The sequence below is a fragment of the Halichoerus grypus genome, chromosome 3 (genome assembly GCF_964656455.1).
Source record: "Halichoerus grypus chromosome 3, mHalGry1.hap1.1, whole genome shotgun sequence".
NCBI lineage: Eukaryota > Metazoa > Chordata > Mammalia > Carnivora > Phocidae > Halichoerus > Halichoerus grypus.
The window spans coordinates 77579870-77598382 of record NC_135714.1 but is presented as its reverse complement, the minus strand read 5'-3'; the positions used below and the strand labels follow the sequence as shown (position 1 = coordinate 77598382).

Genomic DNA, 18513 nt, shown 5'->3' with positions numbered 1-18513 from the left:
CAGGGATGGTTCTGACAACAAAGGAGACTCAGCATATTTTGTTCACTGATAACTTAGGGTTTTTGCTGTTTGGGTAATTACAGCTGTACTTGGAAATGCTTCGTTAACTCCCATTAGCTTGTCTGAGGAATAAAAGTATATTTAGAATTTGTCTTCATGTTACATCTTTATAGTAGAAGTAAAGTTACATAGCAAATTTTTTGATCAGCCACAGTTCTTGAGAAATGAGGTATTCTTTTCCAGATTTAATCTGAGTATAACTGTTTAGTTCAATATTTGATGCTGACAGACCTTCCTAATCTGTATCAGTATATTTTCCTCTAATAGGACGTTTTCTTTTAGTTTTTGATAATTGGGAATTGTGCAATGGAGAATTTTAAGCAAAAATGTTATTATTTCTGTAGGTAAAGGAACTACAAAATTTTTTTTTTTTAAATGCCCCAAATGCATTCCAAATCTTTACTTGTTGGCTGGTTTTGCCAAGTCCAAGACGTGGGTTAGTTTTCTAGTGATTTGCCCTTTTCCCTAAAAGTTCATTGAAAATCGACTTCTGTTAACTGTTTATATTTTTGCCTGTTTTTTCTTTCATTTGGAGTTCTTCCCATCCGGGGTTCTGATTGTTATTTTCCAGGATTTGATTAAATCTCCCACTTGTCCATCGGGAAATGCAGACTGTCCTGAATTTCCCTCACAACATATGATGCAGATTGCTGAAAGGGAGCTGATGGTCAGGAGGACTGAGTCACACACAAACGGCAGGGGCTTACGTTGGAGGGCCTCCAGGCTGCAGAAGTGAGAGTCTGCACGAGTTAGTTGTGGTGTGGGGGAGGCGCTGTGAGGAAACCTGCTCATTTGATGAGAGAGCCAGCCAGCGGAAGTAATACGTTCAGTGATTTGCTTTTGACTTTGGGCATGTCATTGTAGGAAGTATTGCAGCTTGAGAGACAGATGGGAGGACAGCTCCTAGAAGAACCTAAGGCTCTTCATTTTAAAGGCAGCACCCACAACCTGCGCCTGTCGATTCACGATATCACCCATTCCCTCTGGAAAAGTAAATTGCTGGCAAAATATCAGGTAAGGTTCCCGAGCTGAACCAAAGGATTGGAGACAGCTCCAAGAAAGAAGTCTAAAATTATTTAGACATAAGATATTCCCTTCCTTGAAATTAATTCTGTAACAGTACTTGTTTCTCTAAAATGGTGTAAAGTTATTTAGGATTTCTGAAAAATACTCCAGAATATTTGAATTTTTTTTCTTAATTCTCCTTCAGATAATTGTACTGTCATTATTTTATTTTTAGTAAAAGGACTTCCAAGTCCATCATTTCAGTTCACTTTCAGAATAAATGCTAACACTGAATTGATAAAAACAACCTCAAAAATGCCTTCGTGAGGGAAAACGGAAGAACAGTGTTACCCCCCGTGTGACAAATTAGACCCCAGCCTTCCTAGGAAAATACCTTTACCTTGAAAACTTGGAAGGAACACCAATTTGGAAATTGAAATAGCACCTACAAATAAAATCTGATCAGGATTTTATTAGATAACAGCATAAAAATACTGGTCCAAAGTCTCACTGCATGGACACATGGGAAAAGCAGAGGCCTCTCCAGGGGTTGTCACCCCCTCCCCCAACGTCTTTGAGCCTGAGCTCCCAGAAGGCTGTGTGACGGGATCTCTAGCCTCATACCCAGTCTCAGGAGATGCAGACACACTTCGCTAAGCTGCAAGTCCGTGTCTACACTTCGCTAAGCTGCAAGGCCGTGTCTACACTTCGCTAAGCTGCAAGGCCGTGTCTACACGCATGAGAATCCAATCCCACACCCAGCACTGCAGCTCCACAGGCTGTGACTTCCTGATAGAAGTCAGTGAACATACTAAGAGTGAAGGGAAGATTTCCAGTTCATTCTTAGTCTCATAGGTCTAATATGTACACATAAGTTGTGGGAAACAAACTCCCTAGCTTGCTAGCACTCTGGAGCTTTCATAGGGGGTGCCTACTAGACTTTTCTGTATAACTCAGCCCTCGGTAGAGGGATCTGGCTTTTGACTTTCTCATGGAATCTCTCTCTCTGCTTTCTTCTCTCCTTTCTTTAGCAACTGCCATAAAACCCCATAAATCTTTCCCTTTTATGAACAGTATCCTTTGTGCGATCAGAACAGAAAATACTATTTTAGTAATAATGATAATCTGATAGTAGTTCAAGCCAAGCCTGGCTGAATTCCTACCATCTGCCAGACACCCGTGCACTTTGATTTATCTCATTTAACCCTAGCAGGTCTATGATTAGGTACTCTTTTGCTTACTTTTTCACAGATAAGGAAACTGAGGCATGGGAAGGTTAACTTACCCCACAACACCAAGTAAGCAAGGGGAGGGTGTTCTCATTTATACTGAATTGGGCTCCAGAGCCTCTGTTCTTAACCACCATTTTCTCCCCCACTTCTTTTTTTTTCTTTTTTAAGTGTATTAACCTTTTCTTTCCTTTATGGACATAAGATTCTAGGATGGGCTCTTTAAGGTGGTCCAGACTTCTAGAAAATGTATGTCTGTTAGAGGCTTGGTGCTTTTTAGGCCAAGGATTTTCTGCAGCAGCTCATCGGGGCCCCCAGTGTCCCGCTTGCAGTGAGTTTTGGTTTTCCCTGTCCTGTGCAGAGGGAGCACGTAGACATGAAAGGGAACTGGGTCAGTGCTTTATCCTTTAGACTTTCTTTGCTTTTCTCCAGAACACCACGGCAGGGATTCCTTTTAATGAGCAATGACTGGAGTGTGTAGGTTTTATTTTGGGAATTCGCTAAACTTTTGAAAACCCACTTCCGATGGCTTCTTTTATAAATGACAGGGAAGTGGCAGACTGGTTAGGTATATAGATTTTGGAGGCTGATTCCCTGGGTTCATATCTCAGCTCTGCCACTTACTAGCTGTGGGATTGGAGGGGGGGATGGTATTTAACATCTCTGGGCCTCGGTTTTTTCATCCGAAAAGTGGGTTGGGATGTCCTTATGCATGGGCCTCTCTCAAGGATTAAATAAGGTGATGTGTACTCCCAAGAAAAGTCTTTGGCAGGCAGTGTCTGAGAGTCGCTTTCGGTGTTAGTCCCTCATCGGCGGTTAACATGGTTATATCCTTTAGGAGATTCCTTTTTATCATATCTGGAGTGGGTCTCAAAGAAACCTCCACTGCACATTCACCCTGGAAAGATTTAGCCTGAACACAGTGGAGCTGGTTTGCAAACTCTGCGTGCGACAGGTGGAAGGAGAAGGGCAGATCTTCCAGCTCAACTGCACCGTGTCAGAGGTAAGAAGCTCTTGTCTGCCTCAGAAATCAGGGGAGACAATGACCTTGTGAAGGAGAGGGGGGTGTGGAGGACAAAAGTGTCTCAACATAGGCCATGGGGGACGTCCTGAAACGCTTGGTATAGGTCCTATTTATTAATAGAGTGATATTTTTAATGAACACAGGGAGCAAGATATAGAAAAGAATATAATAGGAAATCCTTTTTGAAAAATAAGCCTTTTCTATTTTAGGTCATGAATTTAAGGATCATGTTCTAACTTTTTACGACCAATCCGAATTTCAAGTACAAGGTAGAATTTAAGTGGTGTGTGCATGGAGTCACTTTTCCCGAAGCATCCCTTGGTGCACCGTGTTCTCCCCATCCTCCTTTTGAACAGTAGAAACCCTCCACACTGGAGGAACAAAGGAAAAAGAGTAAACCAAATGGTCAGAAGGCAGCATTTCCCGGCGCCTCTCAGCCAAGCTCGAGCCCCTGGCTGAACCACAAAGTGCAGGACTGTCATATATTTTAAAACTACAGCGGGACAGTCGATTTAAAAGACTCTCTCCCGCGCTGTCTCATGCACAGTGACAAATGAAATGTCACACTCTGCGGTGTGTTTCGTGCTCCATGTTGTATTTAAAGACTGTCTTCCTTGGCAAACCAAGGAGGGGGAAAGCATGTCGGGCTCCAGGACGCTCCATCCTTCTTTCCCACAGCCTGCGGAGAGCCACGGCCACCATTTCCTGCTGTAGTTCCATGAGACTTTTGACTCATAAACAACTTTAGTCACAGACCCTGGTGATATTCATAAGGAATGATCTCGGTGTCAGAGCGCCATGGCAACCGTCCGGCCCTCCGAGGCGCAGGCCCTATCTCCCAGGCACACAGCACCACCCCTGCTGGCTCAGGAGGGTGTTTTCACTTTCCAGGCCCAGCAGGTCTGCAAAGTTCAATAACCACCCAGCTCCCATGACAACAAAGGCTGCGGAATTTTGGAGGGGGGGCGAGGACGTCTGCTCCTTTGATGCTTGCTTTCAGTTCAGTGTGAACGTTTGCTGTGTGATGAAAAGCTGGATGAGGCGCGGCGGCCGCACGTGAAAGGGAGCTGTTCAGTGGCCCCCACCACCTGCCCCCAGCCCCCCCACCCCCCACCAGGGCCATTGCTGGGCAAGGACAGTTTTGCAAAGTGTGATCACCATTTAAGGACTTTCACCCTGTGCCAAGGTAAAGGAAAGATGATTTCTTTTGCAACTTGGTGGCAGTCAGAGAGGCCAGCCCTCAGTCCCGCCAGATGCCTTTGGCTGCGTGTGACAAACAAGCACATTTCTCTGAGGGAGGGGCAGAAATGACTGGAGTCATATGACTTTGGGGATTATGGGGCACTCTGCTGCTTTTACTTCTGGGTCACTGCATCCCACCGCTATGGTTAGCATTTGAATGCGGGTGCATGCGGCCCACAGAGGGGGGACGTGTGGGGCTGAGTACTGATGCTGAGGAACAAGGCTCAGCTCTGAACAATTGATTCTGGAGAGCCCTGAGCCCCGGATCCTCATCAAAAGCTCCGAGTCGGGGTACACTGTGACTGACAAACCGTAACCAAACATAGAAAAGATGCCATTTGTGGTGCCTTTCTCCTGCACGGGCCTCCTTACTAGGATCACAAGGCTAGCTGGCAGGTGGGCTGGGGTTGCAGTTCCAAAGTGCGCTCTTCCAAGAACGAGCTGACTGGCCAGGAATGTGCTGCCCCCTCCCCCCAGCCACCCACCACTCAACGCACTCACCAGCAGTCATTTATAAAGCCGTGGCCCTTGGCCTCTCTAGTCAGGAAGGACCTGTTGCCCCCCAGGGAGATCAGGCTGTGCTTGACATAGACCGTGGAGATGTCAAGAGTCGGCCAATTGTTCCTTACTGGGTGCTTTGACCAGAGATTCCTTAACAAGAGACAAAGCCTTTAGTCTCACAGAGATGGAGTTTAAGAATGAAAATGTCTGAAAGAAGAAAAGCAGGGGCATGAATGCACGCCCAAATGTAAATAATGAAAAATTTTATTTTTTTAAGAGGGCTATGGGGGAGTAATAACAGTGAAGCTACCCATCAACAAGAGAAAAAACAGTGTAGAGAAGAGAGGGAAATTTAAAGTCTCGTCAGGCCTTCTATTTACTGGTAACTATACACAGAGACCTATGGTAGGAAATTCCCAAATGGACAGTTCCACGGGGATAAGGGCAATCACTTCACCCCTCTCGCCTCAGGTTCATCATGTGTAAATTGGTACAATAACAAAGGATGAACTCTTGTGAGCAATGAATGAGTGAATGTTAGTAAGTGCACTGAACAGAACTTGGCTCATGGCCCATGTTCAGCCAGTGTTCATCATTATTGTTGGTCCCGTTGATGCTGTTAGAATTACTGGGTTCTTGAGTAAACTCTGCCTCTGCAGTCTGTGGCATCTGGCATCAAAGTAAACTTTAGATTCCCTTTCTATCAAAATAGTAAAATAAAACCTCAGTCAGCCACTATGAAAATAAAGGAATGAAAAATAAATCTTAATAAGTAAATGAATAAATATTCGTTCCCAGAGTAAAGAAGATGGCTTGTCTTCCCAAGTTGGTTGATCACACCTTGCTTTAGGTCATAGCTTTGAACCCTGGAAAAGGTGGAACTTCGGGAGGCAGTATTAGTCATTTGTTTGACTGATTCCCAGATAAAAGTAACGATTATAGTTTCCCACATTTGCGAGGCCTTCTAACCACTTTCTGTACACTTTTTGTACATGAAGAATAATACTTAAAATGCGCAAAGTAACATCAGCCTGCTGAACTTATCCCATCTACTTACTCTTCAGTTTTCTGTAGCCTGTTTAAACAACTGTTAGGAAAATCTAGTTTTCTGAGGTGACTTCAGGAAGGAGAGTCAGAACACGGGAGTGGAAAGTTGTTTCTCCCACACAGCGCTGAAAATGTGCGCAGTCACCCACAGCAGCTGCCGGGCTAATGTTGAAAAATCATATGCCTACCTGAGAGAACCGTGGCATCAAAGACAGATGGTACCAATATCATAAATGATTATTGTAATAAGCATTCTGTGAGAATAAACTCTACTCTTACCTGGAAGGAAAGGAAGAACTAATAGCAACTGAAATTTTTAGATGAAATGTAAATGTATATTTTTCTTTTACCTCCAAGCCCGTTGTCATCCATCTGATAAGAGAGACAAGGAATTATGCCCTAATGGGCTTATTGCATCCACAGACAAAGAAATAGGCACAGTAGTCAGGGCTGGTGACTGGGGCCTCGAAGGCCCACATGAAGGGGTGAAGGTTTTTACTCACCAGGAAAAGGATGGCAACATGAATATGTGGCAGACCCTCCCGAGAGGCAGGCCTGCCTTTACCTGGCCTTTACTTCAGGATTTAATGGTGAGACGGGCCATATTATTAGTCACATTTACTTGGAAGGAAGCTCAACACGGGTCTGTGAGGTGGGCTTCTATCAGGAGGCAGCTTTATACTCCTTCTGTACTAGGAAACATATTTTCTCTCATTTCAACAAATATGACTTGAGGAACTTCTGTATGCAGAGCACTGTGCTGAGTATCATAGGGGCTCTGAGGATGACAAAAATACTTGCATCTCCGAGAAATTTGAGGAATCGAAAGAAGTAAACACATAAATATGGCCAACATGCCTAGGGCAGGCAGAATGTGTGGACCAGGAAAAGTGCTGCGGGAGGTCCCTGGTTGGTGGCTTTGGGTGGGTTTGCTCAGGGGAATCCCAGGGACATGTCTTTGGTCCAGACTTTGAGAGGTTTGCCTTACAGAGATTCAGGGAAAGAAGAACTATGAGAGGTAGAGCCTTAAAAAAAAAAAAAAAAAAAAGGTGCTAGGAACAGTGAGCAGTCCAGTCTGAGACGAGTTTGAGTCATGTCCAGACAACAGGAGAAAGGGATGGGTTGGACTGTCAAGCGAGGGGAGCACAGGGGCTCGGGGCCCCTACTCCATGTGAGGCCCAGCTCTGCACTCTCTAAGCATCAGCTCTGGGGCCTCATACCAGCCGATAAGGCAGGTGGTGCTAATATCCCGCACTGTGTAATTAAAAGTGGGGACTCTATGTGGTAGAAGGAGCATTTAAGGCTTCTTAATAAGAGAGAGAAAAGGAGAAACATCACTTTGGGAAGATGAGTCTGACAGACTGGGATAGACCACAGGCAAGCAGTAAGGAGATACTCTTTAGTATCTCTTAGATACTCTTTTACTCTTGCAGCAGCAAGAAGAATCTCTGGGGACAGAAGTCAGAGCTCCACAAAGCAGACCCTCCCTGAGCAGACCTAATCTTCACGGCCAACAAGGGACGGTCACATCTGGGGACATGGGGGCTTTCCTTCTAGGCCCTGTCGTTACTGTCCCCATAGGAAGGATCTCAGCCTGAGTGATGGCACCAAGCTGGGGAAATACCATGTAATTTCTCTTCACCTCCACCTCCCCAACCCTTTGCACACATCTTTTTTTTTTTTTTTTTTTTTGCCTAATACAAGTGATGAAGCGCTTTGGTTCAGAAATCCCCAACGCAAATCCGTTGATAAACACCACCACCTGCCCCCGCCCCGTCACTCTTCTGACCCCCTTTGTTGAGTCCTGTGCCCGGGGGGGTCAGAAGCCCACCCCCCTCAGGGTCCCTTGGAAGGAGCTCTGCCAGGTGCGGGGAATGAGCTGCAGGCCGCGTCCCCATCCGGGGACTCCAACCCCCATTTAGTGCTGATGTGTTTCATTCGTACCAGTCTTTTAACTGGCATGTGCTGGAGTTAACACGGAGGAGCCCATGGAATCCTCAGAGGCTCAGTTTGCCAGTGTGGGGGGGTTTGAGGCTAAATACTGTGACGGCAGCAACAACGCCCCCGTGTGTTATAGGAAAGAATTTGTTTTGCTCTATTGTGCCCTCCAAGCCCCTGGATGGGACCCCGTGCGGCGGGATCGCACAAGCCTAGCAGTGAGCCTTGCCAGTCAGCCCGAGAATACAGAGCATGCCGTCGGTCTACACCGGGACACAGCGCTGATCCCCACGGGGCAGCCAGGTTTGGGGGGCTCTGGGCAGGGGTGGCACTGCCCCTCTGAGCTGAGCACTCTGCGCGGGACCAGAGACTTCATGATGACTCAAACTACACGTGGCTAGTTTATCCCGCAGCAACTAATTACGTACACCAGGAAGTTACCTGCTTTAAAAGAGAAAGAATGAGAGATGACATTTAAAGTAGATTAAGTAGATTTTCTTCTATTGCTTTAATAGTTCTCAGGCAACATTTGCTTTTGCTTTTCCAACCAGCAGAAGTGATCAGAAAATGATTAGAGTTTCTCCTGCAGATGAAATTCAGATTTCACATTTGTGCTGTTTTATGAGCTGAAACTATTTTAAGAGCCAATTTATGGTTTTCTCTCCTAAAATTAGATTTCACAAAAATAAGGGTGTACAGCAATTGGAGGATGCCATTAGCGCTTGCCCTAAGGCAATCTACTGTGTTCGCCATTTTCTTTAAAAAATTAGCCTTAATTTGATATCATTTGGAGGTGGGCTATGTTCCATTTCATTCGACAAAAGCGGAACCGACTCTTCTCCTGCAGAGGTTAGAGAGAGAGAATTGACTTGGGCATTTGCCCAGGGCATTCCCCTGAGGGTCACACAGTTTCTAGAAGCTCTGCCTTCTAATCCTAGATCTGTTCATTCTCAAAGAACTGCCCTTTTGAACATTTCTCCTCTCTTGAAATCTAACCCTTTAGGAGTATGGATAGTCCTCTCTCCTCTTTCATCCTGAAAAGGATGAGAGAAAAGCCGGTACTGTATCACACCAGAGGTCCCACCTCGCCCAGCCCAGTCCGTAGCGGAAACCTATACATCCAAGGCTGTGCAAAGTCAGCCCAGAACGTCCTTCTTCTTCTCAGCCAGGTCACAGCTTTCGGCCGGGAAGAAGCCATTCTTACCAAGAAGAAGAATAGCACTCATTCTCTTCTTACTGTTCAAAGCAAGGCATTATGTCGATTGGTTCAACAGAGCTTGCTTTTGTCTTTGGAAATAATGCTGTGTTGTTTGTTCCTGTGCCTGAACTTACAGGAACCCACTGGCATCGATCTGCCTCTGCTGGACCCAGCGAGCACCATCACCACCATGACGGGCCCCAGTGCTTTCAGCATCCCTCCCCCTATCCGGCAGAAGCTCTGTAGCAGCCTGGACGCCCCACAGACCAGAGGGCATGACTGGAGGATGCTGGCCCATAAGCTGAACCTGGACAGGTGGGTGTGGCCAGGCTTCAGGACTGGTTTCTGTTAGACTTAGAGCTCCGCGGCTGGTAACTGTTAGCCTTAGGGCAGCATTTGGTTTTTCTGGGTTTTTTGTTTTGTTTTGTTTTGTTTTCCTATCCATCCATTTACTTTTCATTCTGCAAACCTGTATGAAGCTTCTTTTTTGTGTCTTGCACCATGGTCTTGCAAACACATCGTCGAGAGATATTCGGGGGGCTTCTCTGACAAGCTAAGTATCGAGTTTTGTGATCCACTTTGCAAAGCTGATGGGCTAAATCCCCGTAAATAATATGTCCCTTCACTTAAAGTAATTGTCTTTCCTCATCTCCTGTTGAGCAAGACCTACCCCTGGATGCTTAATTAACATGCTAATCACCGCCTTGACGCTGAGTTATAAAGAGACCTCAAGAGCCTCCTCTGTGGAATGCTGCCGTCACTCTCAAGCACAAAACATGGCGTGACCTGTCAAAGATGATCAGAGCGCGGGCTGGAAAGAAAACATAAGGGTCTTGATTTCCTGTTTAGGATATGACCCATAGACATCTCGTCTCTTAAATTATCTTACTCAGAGTTGAGGTTAACAAAGTTAAACATCGTGTCTCCTGTCTGGGGCTGATCTAATTAAGTGTGTGCTAGTTATTTAGGACGGCTCACTGTAAACCGCAGCTTCTCCAGTGGGACCCGGAGACTTAAAAGACAAATGGAGAGACAGAAGGGGTGAGTACCAACTGCAGAGAAAACAGATCTGAATATCTCACCATTCAGCACACTTTCCCATTCCCAATTGCAGGTACTTGAATTACTTTGCCACCAAATCCAGCCCGACTGGCGTAATCCTGGATCTCTGGGAAGCACAGAACTTCCCAGACGGCAACTTGAGCATGCTGGCGGCTGTCCTGGAAGAAATGGGAAGGCATGAAACGGTAGTGTCTTTAGCAGCAGAAGGGCAGTATTGACCCACGCCGGGACTGGAAGTGAAGGACGGGAAGGCACTGGGGGTCTGTGGCCGTCCAGGGCATCGCCGTGGAGAAGGAAATCCAGAGTAGACCATGACCGATGAGTTTCACAGGCAAGACTGCAGGCGGGAGAGGGAAGGCAAGCAGACGCAGCTGCTGGCAGATACGCCCACCGCACGGACATCATCACAGGACTTAAGGACAATTGTGTAAATTTGTACCTTGAATTTAGAGACCGACCTAATTTTCCTCTTAGTTGGGCTGTATGCTGTGTGGTACAGGATCTTACAGTTTCCTAGGAAACGCTTTTTATTGCTATCCAGGTATATGGATAAACTTTCTTAACAAACCCAATTTCTACAAACGTTGTTTACATCAGATTGGACAGGGATGCAGACACTGTCCATGGCTCGTTCTATTTTTGTTTAAATCATTTGAAGTTGAAGCTGTGGACGGTTTGTTGTGTCTATTTCAGATTAGTAATTTACAGAGAAATCACAGACTTTTGCCACAAACTGTGTGCATCAAGTGTCTCAGATAATCCTCCCCATCGGTGTTCTGTTTCTAGAACTTGTAGAACCAGTGTTACTGTTTGTATCAGGGAAGTGGAGAATCTAAGTATAAAAGAGAAATAACTAAGATTCCTTATTCCTTGAGGGTACCCGTCTGGTCACCCTCTGGGAATAAAGCTGTAGCATTGCAGGGAAGACCGTGATTCATGTTCAGCCACACAAACAAGCATTTCTTCACCACGTGTGTGTTTGTAAGATGCAATTTGAAGTGTTTTGGGTTTTTTTTTTTTTATAAAAAAAAGGTATCGTTATTATTATCACTATTACTATTATTGATGAGTATTTACAGGTATTCTAGTAAAAGGATTTTCTTTTAACTTCTGTTTTTGTTAGCAGTACTGTTAGTATTTAGGTATTGACTAGACCTGCCTCACCTTCTGATGGGATAAGGTGGGCGTGGTCACCAGTTTAATTAAACAGGCTTTGCTTCCTTGACCTTTTATCTTCTTGCATCCTTCTGCCCCAGAAACATAGTCAATGCTTACTGGCTTTGTCAGTCTCTTCTTTCAGCTGGCTCAGGCAAGGTCTTTCTCCTCCAAGTCTTGTTGTGAGAAGCATTCTCGACTGAAGTTCACTGAACATTGTGGTTCTGTGACCGAAACCCTGACACCCGCCCCCGCCCCGCCCGGGTACTCTGTCTACTCGAGAGGCCGTGCGCCTGGAGGAACAGCCTTTGAGCTGGCAACTGGAACCCGGTTCTCATTCTGGGTGTGTCATTGTCCAGCTGTGTTCCCCTGGGAGAGTCATTTAACCTCACTGGACCTCAGTTCCCTCACATGTCGAATGAAGGGGTAGAAGTAGTAGGTCTTCTCAAGGTTCTAAAATGCTGGACTCCTACTATGAGGTCTCCAGTCTCCTTCATCAGTCCAAGGACCACCATGGACTCTGAGCTGGATGCTTTAAAGAGTCAGCTAGTCTCTTGCCCAGGCTACAGTATGCCTTCCAAATAGTTCCAGCTTGGAAGAGGAGGATTCTAACCTGTAGCCTATTTGTCACGCTTTCAAGCCTTGTCTCTGGGCTGCTCGCCAAGAGACAGCATACCTTTATTATCATTTTCTTTCCTCTCTTGGGGCCACTTGCCTCCTGACCGATGGCAAATTATGTTCTATTATTGTCTTAATTAGACTTTTTTAAATTAAAAAAAAAGTTAACTGAGAAGTAGTCCAAAGACGACTTTGTGTCAACTATGGTATTCCCTTAGAACTGTCACAGGCTCTTTGTTTTAACCCAGGGACTCAATTCATTCAGCAAGTGGGAAATCCAGGGTCAGCAGCCAGTAGCCAAACGACGACTGAACAACAAGCACCCATGTGGATGAATCGGAGCCTTTGAAACATGGCTGTGGTTGGCTTTTGGGCTGGAGGTATATAGGTTGCCGACTGGAGTTGAGTGAGAAATCATTCTATATATTTTCCTCCTTCTTTACACATGTATTTCCTCTTCTATTTTGGTGACTTCTTCATATTCCCAAGACTCCTCCATCCTCCTCATTGAGGAACTACTGATACTCTGGTACAGAGCCTCTTCTCTCACCCCTTTTGTTTCTTATCTTCTGTTTTAGGCATATATTCTATAACCTGTCTCTCTCAGGCCACCCCCTGCACCATACATAAGTCTCTGTTATGCTAATGTGAAAGGAAGAGTTTGCAGTAATAAACAAGTTCAGTGGATAATGTTTGTACCAATGCATATTTGACCAAAAGATAGTAACACTGTATTCTACATAAAAAGATTTTTAAATAGATATTTTTTTAAAAGGAAGAGGAGGAAAGAGAGCTATTGTCCATTACTTCCATTTGAAATAACTTCTCAAGATTTCTCGTCGTTCCTGGTTTGGGAGCTGTCATCTATGGAAATCAAGAATTAGACATCTGAAGGATGCTCAAAGGAACTTCCATGCCTCGTGAAAAGGGAAGAGTGGTTGATTCCATCTAAGTGAGGTACTCATCTGTCATAGAACCTGTTATGTTCCCCATCGAGTGAATGGCAACTCCCTTACGTACAACACGCCACTTATGTCAAATAATTTTCACTACGAATTCTGATTTCCTTCTCCTTTGGAGTAAAATAATAGCTGTTAGATTGCTCTCAAACTTAGAAGGTCCAGACTCAACAGCTCATTTCATAGAGAGCCACTTCATCATTCTATGTGACATGTTCCGCCTTTGATTCCTAGGGCTTCTACATAGCTTATGGGGAAGGACGTGCTTACTTCCTTTGGATGGGGGGGCGGGGGGGGGCGGGAACCCACCTATCATTTGTGCATGGTGCCATCTAGTGGTGCACAACACAATCTACCCTGAGTTTAACAAAAATTCACTAAAAGTTGTTTGGCAAAGGGAATTAAGAGCTAAAAAGTCAACAGGACCTTTATGACAGATAGCTGTGGGTAAATTTTCACTTCAAATATATAGTTTTCTTATTGTAACACTCTTTTACTTAAATTACCCGTACCAAAATTACATCGAGGCTAGCATGTCATCAACTCCTTCTCACACAATAGGTCTCAAGTTGGTTTTTGGTAATAGAAATGATAGAAATACATAAATATCTGTATAAAACAGTTTCTGAAGAGTTGTCATTCGGATCATTTGCATTTTTGATTGGGCTTTTTATGTTTTAAATCTCCTTACTTTTAGTTCTCTAATATTTATTTTTGGAAATGTAAGAAGCATCCACTTCGAAATGTTTTATGTATGCAAGTGAGAGAACTGTGTCTAGGGAAGCAACAGTTGTGATTACTAATGCAGGACTTCTAGAAGCTTCCTTTCTTCTGAGTTTGGCTGTCTAAAGGCCAAGGTTTCATCGTATTTTCATCTTCTTCTCACCACTTCACTCAGCTTTCCTTAGAGTGATCTGGAAGGAATAGAAATTGGATTCAGAATTGGTAACTGGACACATGGTGATGACAGACATGTAACAGCTAACAGCCTTTTCACAAACTGTGTGGACACCAACGTGGACACTCACCTCCGCTAGAAGGAAAAATCCCCATCCTCACATGAGCAATACAAGCTCTTCCAGGAAGGCAGGGCAAGACTTTGGGTGAGGTAGCAAATGAAACTGGATAAACCATTCTCCATTTTCATATCTACAATTATTTTAGGTACTTTACTCTCTCAACTCAACCGGTAGAGCCATTCTTTAGGAAGAAGTCATGGAGTCTTGAGTTTAGGACACTCTGGAAATTAGACATTCTGTAATTTTTTTAAAAGATAGTTCTCCTACAAGTTAGATATCTTCAAAGTAAGCATTCAGACGGTGGAATCAAGACTTTCTGCTTCCAGAGAGGAGCACATGAGGCTCTCATCTTGCGTCTCCCCATGTCTATCAATCACCGTCAGGACCACAGTGGCTATGCTTTTGGTCTACTTCTGTCATCAGTGTGTGAGGAAGGGGGCCCGAAGGTGATCACTAACTTCCCCGAATTCACAAGCCTTTGCCAGTAGAAGGTCTGCCCCCATGGGGCCAAGCAAATAAAAACTATATGAGGACCTGCAAAAGAGTGTAAAGAAAGTGGAAGAAGTTTACATGTTGAATTTTCAGTCTTCAAGTTGAATGTGAGCTTTAGCTTTTGCTGAGCAGTTGCTCTGGACAAGTTACCTGTTTCACATGGAGACCTCAGTACCAATCCAAGGCCAATGAGGGAAAGGATGACCATGGAAACAGCTGACATGAAACTGGGTTTTATCCATCTTCTTTGAGAATAGAGGAGCTTTTGTGAATCAGAATGTTGTTGCTTAAAGCCAATTATTTGTAAAGATGATAGTGGTCAATGAGCATTAGATTTTATAGATCCAATAAGGAAAAATATTTTTATTATTGATTATCTCAAGGTAATAAAACTTTTTTTTTACCTTCCGAGTGCCTCATAGGACCAACTATTACACTTTGGGTTTTTTTGTTTTTGTGGGGTTTTTTTTAACCTTACTGAGCTAATGTTGACTAAAATCCTTAGAACTTTGCCTCTGTGCAATGAAGTGCTGTTTCTCTACACTAAGAAATCTATTTGTATAATCTCTGGCTGTAATAATCACTTTGAGAGATTTCCCTTGTATCCATAATGATTTTTTTTAATGGAATAAGGCATAAGGGGAATAAAGACATTGCAACCAATGTTAATTTAAACCTGTGTCCATACAGGTCAAGTTAGCCAAATGGAGTCATAAGTTTCCAAAATTCATGCCTAAAACCTGCTATTTTTGAAAAGCAGGCAGATGGCATTGTAGGTCACTGGGTAGGTTTTCCCTACAAACTAGGTCTGACAATTTACTCCCTGATCCATCAGACTTACTGGCCCTGGGGTTGCCCCCACTGTCAGGAATCCTACTTAAAAAAAAAAAAAAAACTGTCTTCAAAAGAGTTCATGGCTCCCAGCTTTTCCGGTAGGCTTGTCCCCTCTCTGTATTGATTTGTGGTGGGATAGTAATGGTCTCAACTCAACCAAATGTAATATATGCCCCTGGACCCATTTTAGAAAGGTTGCGGGAGGCGTCACCGGGACAAACCAACAGGAACTCTACACACATACTCGTACACAAAACCACACAACTCTAAGATGCCATTGCCCAGCTGGCTATATACTTAGACTCTTGGTATTGAAGAGCTCTTCTGGAATCCCAAGTTGGGAATCTCTGCAGAACCTCACAAGAGTTGGGGCCCACCCGTTGTTGAGAAGAAAACAAGGAAGCTGCCCCAAGATACAGGCAGCTTGCCCACCAGCCAAAGTGTTTGCTGCCTACCAGCCTCTTCACTTGCCATTTCAGATTTGTGCCTCAGCAAAATGATAAATTGCTGAAGGCCATCAGACTTCAGGGTCCCTTATAAATATTCCCAAGTTCTATGTGTCATCCTTCAATTCCAAAGACCTGTTGGAATTGGCACCATCAGAGCTGGGGTTGAACCTGATGGCACTGACCCAGGGGGGAATAACCCTCACTTCTGGAGTTCAGAATGTGAATGGTAGGCAGGTGTTGCTGAGCGGTAGCCTAGGAGTAGATGAGCCCTTGACCTCTGAACCTCGGCACTATGGTGAGGCAACATCCAGGAATCACAACCTGAGCTATCGTCTACATGTTAAAACAAACCTGTCTTAGAACAGCTTGAAAGAGCGAGAAATCGACAGCCAGTGGAAAATGCCTTTCTTTGCCTTTCTATATACTTCAAGTCTCATGTGACGCCTGTAATCGTAGGGGTGGGAGTTCAAGTGCACACCCCTCCTGGCCTTGGGGAATAAAGAGGACAGCAATCAGAACAAGTTGAGTGAGTGATTTGCGTTCTCCTCTTCACTCTTCCCTAGACCTGCTATTGGTAGTGAAGCCCTCGCCCTCCAGACAGAATGCATTTAGCCCAATTGCAGGGAGTGTCATCGCTGTGTGTGTGTTGGATGTCAGTGTTGGATGTGTTCATTGAGTTGAATGTGGAGCTGTAGCAAGTTGGTGACCTTCCTCTTTGCTCTTTCTAAAGAAGACAAGCAATGTTTGTCAGAGAAAAATCCCCAGCAGTCTGTGGTGAAGAGCCTGTGTCATCCACCTGCTGTTCCCTTTGGAACAAGTTCAACTGCAGAAATGTCAGATTGAGATTTTGTGCTTTGTCATTTTTCTTTTGGAAACACGACAACACAACTTTGGCTTTTCAGATACGGAACCCTTCTTTTGTTGTTGTGGAGTTCCCTCTTGCTGTATCTTCTATGCAATTCCTTTTCTAGAAAATCCCTGGTGGAGGAGTGCTCTCTGGGCATCCCATCCGCCATGCCGCTGTGTGGTGGAGGTGAGGGATGCCCGCTCTGGGTGTTGCTCTTCTCTCTCTGCTGCCTCTCCCCACTTTTTCCTGCAGTCCCTTGGTTTGTAAATTGCCTGCATTTCTTCTGTCAGCCAACATGTACAAAATGTAAGAAAGAATTTTTAAACAGGTAATAAATTATATTTATAAGCAACAGAGAGTGCCACCTCCTTTCTTTTTTTTTTTTTTAAGTAGGCTCCATGCCCAGTGTGGAACGCAATGTGGGGCTTGAACTCACAACCCTGAAATCAAGACCTGAGATCAAGAGTCGGGCACTGGGGCGCCTGGGTGCCTCAGTTGTGTAAACGTCTGCCTTTGGCTCAGGTCATGATCCCGGGGTCCTGGGATGGAGTCCCGCATCAGGCTTCTTGCTCAGCGGGGAGCCTGCTTCTCCCTCTCCCTCTGCCTCTCCCCCTGCTTGGGGGTGTGCATGCTCTTTGTCAAATAAACAAAATCTTAAAAAAAAAAAAAAAAAGAGTTGGACACTTAACCGACCGAGCAACCCAGGCACCCCCTCCTTTTGTTTCTTCATAACAAAACACTCCCTCTGTGTGAAGAGTCACCGTGTCTCTTCAGCAGCACAGAAAAGCTCTTAGATCCTGCAAGGATGGTAATCACAACCTCCCTTGGGGACAGGATGAGGTTCTAGGATTGGTACCTCTCAAGTCTCTCTGCACACTGGAATCACCTGAGGAGCTTTAGAAACTATTAGTGCCTGACTCCCAACCCCAGAGATCCTGATTTTATAGATCCAGGGTGTGGCATGGTTGTTAAGAGCGTTTAATGCCCCCAGGTGATAGTGATGGGCAGTTAATGGGGAGACCCAGAGTCTTAGAAGAGTGGCATCAGAAGGCCCTGGGGAGCTTGTGGATAAAAGGAATATGAGGCCCTACCCTGAGAGATCTGATTTTAAATGACGTTTGCAAACAACTGCCCTACTAGGTAGGAAATGAAAGGTGAGTCCAGAGCTATAACAAATGCCAGCACACAGACATGTTCAACTTGGTACAGGACCTTCTGAGAGTGGGGTCATCTGTATGTCGCAGTTGTGACCAGAAAAAATAGAAAATGACCAATGCCAAGAGAAGACTCTGTTCTCCTCAGCTGGGATTCACTATCCATCTGCCTTTAAGTCCTATGAACGCACACAGCATACAGAAGGGGACCCAGAGGGGGTGGAAGAGGTGTGCCCACAGCAAGCTGTGACTTCTTTTCACTGTCCCTAGCTTTATGTCCCGTGGAGCTAATACCAGTAAGGAAAAGCAATATTGATGAGCACCTGCTATGTGCTTGGAGTGGGGCCTTCCCGTACTTCACATATTCATCTCATTTGTCCCTCCGAAGAGCCCTTTGAGATGGGTATTTTTATCCCATTTACAGGGGAGAAAATGGTGCTCAGACTATGTACTTCCACGGAAGTGAGAAAGTGCAAACCATGAAACGTGAGCCAAGTTGATCTGAATCCCAGCGCTGGGATGAATTCTCTTGGCATAAGCGCAACTGGCTAAACACAGCCAATCACATGAAAACTCCTGAGTCCCCAGGAACTCCGACGCAAACCTTCCTACATATTCTCCGTGCCCAGACAAGTCTGGGTTTCCTCTCTCCTGATCCAGGCTCCAACAGATCTCCTCAA

General features: G+C 44.9%; 1 protein-coding gene across 2 annotated transcripts in view; it reads left to right on the top strand.

Moving 5' to 3' along the window:
- The window catches only part of UNC5C (unc-5 netrin receptor C), a 351172-nt gene extending 338055 nt beyond the window's left edge, over positions 1-13117 (top strand). For both annotated transcript variants that reach the window (XM_078068990.1, XM_078068989.1), the window contains 4 exons: positions 925-1074; positions 3133-3297; positions 9381-9559; positions 10359-13117. In XM_078068990.1, coding sequence (XP_077925116.1) covers positions 925-1074; positions 3133-3297; positions 9381-9559; positions 10359-10524 — 660 coding nt within the window. In that variant the 3' untranslated portion in view covers positions 10525-13117. The remainder of the gene's footprint in view (positions 1-924; positions 1075-3132; positions 3298-9380; positions 9560-10358) is intronic.
- Positions 13118-18513: the final 5396 nt, after the last annotated feature.